Source organism: Rhododendron vialii, chromosome 9a (assembly GCF_030253575.1).
Source record: "Rhododendron vialii isolate Sample 1 chromosome 9a, ASM3025357v1".
Classification (NCBI taxonomy): Eukaryota; Viridiplantae; Streptophyta; class Magnoliopsida; order Ericales; family Ericaceae; genus Rhododendron; species Rhododendron vialii.
The window spans coordinates 24,069,773-24,072,808 of NC_080565.1; the positions used below are offsets into that span (position 1 = coordinate 24,069,773).

The 3,036-nt window shown below is 37.1% G+C and overlaps 1 protein-coding gene across 1 annotated transcript; it reads right to left on the reverse strand.

The window, feature by feature from the left end:
• Positions 1 to 797: 797 nt before the first annotated feature.
• LOC131300071 (uncharacterized) lies at positions 798 to 2,683 on the reverse strand. The gene is made up of 3 exons (XM_058325728.1): positions 2,489 to 2,683; positions 1,994 to 2,403; positions 798 to 1,040 (listed from the first exon to the last, which is right to left on the reverse strand). The coding sequence occupies exons 2-3, from the start codon at positions 2,326 to 2,328 to the stop codon at positions 1,037 to 1,039; spliced, it is 339 nt and encodes a 112-aa protein (XP_058181711.1). The 5' UTR covers positions 2,329 to 2,403; positions 2,489 to 2,683; the 3' UTR covers positions 798 to 1,036.
• Positions 2,684 to 3,036: the final 353 nt, after the last annotated feature.

Sequence of the window (3,036 nt, forward strand, 5' to 3'; positions counted from 1 at the left end):
CATGATCACCTGTTGCTTTCCAGACTAATATTTCCGGAGCAAAAGCCCACTGTTTTCTTGGCCGATGCTATGGTCTATTTGGTGCCAAATGTACGTTATAGAGGAGAAACTACCGACTGGGGCCAAATCAATTTACTCCTCTTAAATCTCTCGTCTCCCATCTGCCCAATTTTTACTTCAGCTGAATTCATTCTCTCTCTCTCTCTCTCTCTCTCTCTCTCTCTAATATTCACTACAACAAAAAACACATTCGGTGACATGTAAAAATGTCACCAAAAGTCCAAATTTTGTTACCTATTATCTTTGGTGACACAAGAAGAGGTGTCATTATATCTATGACACTGAAAGTCAAGGGTGGCAAAATTGTGTAGTTGTCACAGAATGTTGTCAACAGTGACGAGAATTTTGTGTCATCGAAGACAGATTTTCCGTGACACAATTGTCACCGAAAGTAACATTGACAACAATATGGTGTCACGAAAAAGAGATTTTATGCGACAAAGGTGATTATGTCACTAAAAGTAACGATGATAGCACCATATTGTCACATAAGATATATTTTTCTGTGACAAAGGTTGTCACTAAAGTACCTACCATGACAACCAATTGTGTGTCACCAATAACCTATCGTAGTTGCAGACACACAACAATGACAATCTCTTTTGTCACCAAAAATAGGACTTTAGCAGCAATACACACTTTATTCCATATATTGTTATCACCTGCTTACAATGGTTCAGATTTTTTTGTATCTTATGATTCAACTTAGCAAAACTTAAATTGCGAAGAAGCAAAATATCATTCAAATCAAATATCCAATAAGTCAACATTCATCATCCAACTTTAAAGCCTTTCAAAACATTCATCCTCCAACAATAACCACTTCAAACTTAACAACATTACTGAAACTACAAAACATCCATATCCATGGTGTGTCCAATGACAAAAAGAACTCAAAACAAGTGTTTCATTTAGCTATCAAAAAGTTTTCAACTCCATCTTGGTTAATTGCCAAAAAGCAACTCCATCTCCTTACTTACCTGTACAAAATTGCAAAAAGAAAAAAGAAGAAGAAGCAATTATCTAACATGTCAAGTCTATGAAAGGTTCTGAAAAAGAAAGAGATTTTGCCCCAAGTTGTTATATGACGAATTATGGCATGACTCATGAGTGACTAAGCGAGCTACCCAACCCAGATTTTGATGTCATTCTACATAATATCGATGATACGCAGCCTACATAGCAGCAAAACTTCGCCAGAATCAAAGTGTCAGTGTCAGAAACTTGTAAGACATGAGCACGCTCTGGACACACTTCAGACACATGTCTGACATGCTTCTGGTTCATAGCTTTCTAAATGAAGTTCTACTCCTAGGATGACCATATTGCCTCCACGCCAAAGGCAAGTTAACAAAGGAGATCCGAATGAAGCATTGCTGATTGATAATGGATTAACATATTTCACTAAGAAAGCATGTCCAGATAGCTACCATTAAACACAATTTACACAATATGACAATCGTCTACAGCCCATGCTCAATGATATCCTAAGTAATTAAGTCAAAGTTCAATTCTATCGAAAAATAGAATTTCAAGCAAATTGCAGTCATCATTTTTTGTCCAAAAAGTCATATCACACGATGTTCAGACTTTCTGAAACTTGTTAGAACTATGGATCAAGAAATTTACTTTTGCAGAAATTTTATAAACATATAAATCCAAGATAACGATACATGCATAGCAACTTCAAGGGTATGGAGAACTGAACAAGTACAATATGAAAACATGGACATGGAATCATGCTATAAAATAAACTTTTGAACTAGACAACACTTGCCATCTATTTTTTTCATGGGTCAAGAGTTGAAATGGCAACTCATACTTGGGGCATGTCCAGATAGCTACCATTAAGTTTAGTGACTAGTTTTTGAACAAATTACACCAATTGAATAACTACAAAAGATTGAGAGCTAATGAAGCAGAAGTTACTTACTGAGTATTAGAGCCTGCCCCAATAGGACCTCCATGCATATAAGCGGACATAACAGCCTCGAAGCGTGCAAACTTTTCATCATATGCATTCATTTTCTCCTGTTGCATTTGGATTGTCTCCTTTTGCGTTTGGCACAAGTCCTTCAAGGTCTCAACCTGATTGTTTTGTTGTTTGCACACATCCTTGAGTGTCTCAATTTCATTCTTCAAAACTCGCAACTCTTCATGTGATTGACCACTAGACCGCTTCGATGATGATGACTTCAAACTAACACCATATTCCCTCACATAAAACTTCTTACCAAGAACTTCCATTGGCATCTCCTCTTGTGGCATGGTGATTGGTAACCCAAGCGCGTCAGCCTCTTAGCGACGTGCCGCATCCTCTTTGCGGCGTGCCTCAAGTAGTAGCTAATAGCATAGGAAATATGGATTGAATATATTTCATGAAATAAAAAAAAAGTGTGGTGATGCAACTTTTATTGCAAAGACATACATGTAGTTGCTCACATATTGGAGCTACCCATTTCTTCTTCTTTTGATTAAAATGGGTTGAACAGTAAAAATCTGCAATGTGGAGACCTTGACCCCCACGCTCATGTGCCAGGGTGCCATAGCTGATGCGAAGGACTGTGACCCCATAGTATGGTTGAAAGGTAACTCTGATCAAGCTTTCTTCCTTTTAAGTACCAATGTCTACAAAATAATTTAAAATATACTTGTAAAGATTTCATTCAAATGAATTTGATTTTCTTTACTTGAAATTGAATTTTACCTCTTTATCTTTATTAGTCCAGATGTTACCAATCATCCATGCCCAATCTTCACCATTAACTCCTTTATACGGATTGACATATGGATCCTTACTTCCACTAATGCTTCATAGTGGTCCTTCATATTGTGGCGCCACGTTTTATACAATTTTTTACACTTGCGGTCGACGCCACGCCTCACATGCTCTTTCTCATCATATTCCAATATGTCAAATTTATCTTGCACTCATTTCTATTATAAAACAGAAGGGTGTGGGGATAAGTTGTTGGA

What these genes read in the sequence shown, in the direction of transcription:
- LOC131300071 (XM_058325728.1), bottom strand. Translation starts at nt 2,328, where the DNA reads ATGCCACAAGAGGAGATGCCAATGGAAGTTCTTGGTAAGAAGTTTTAT.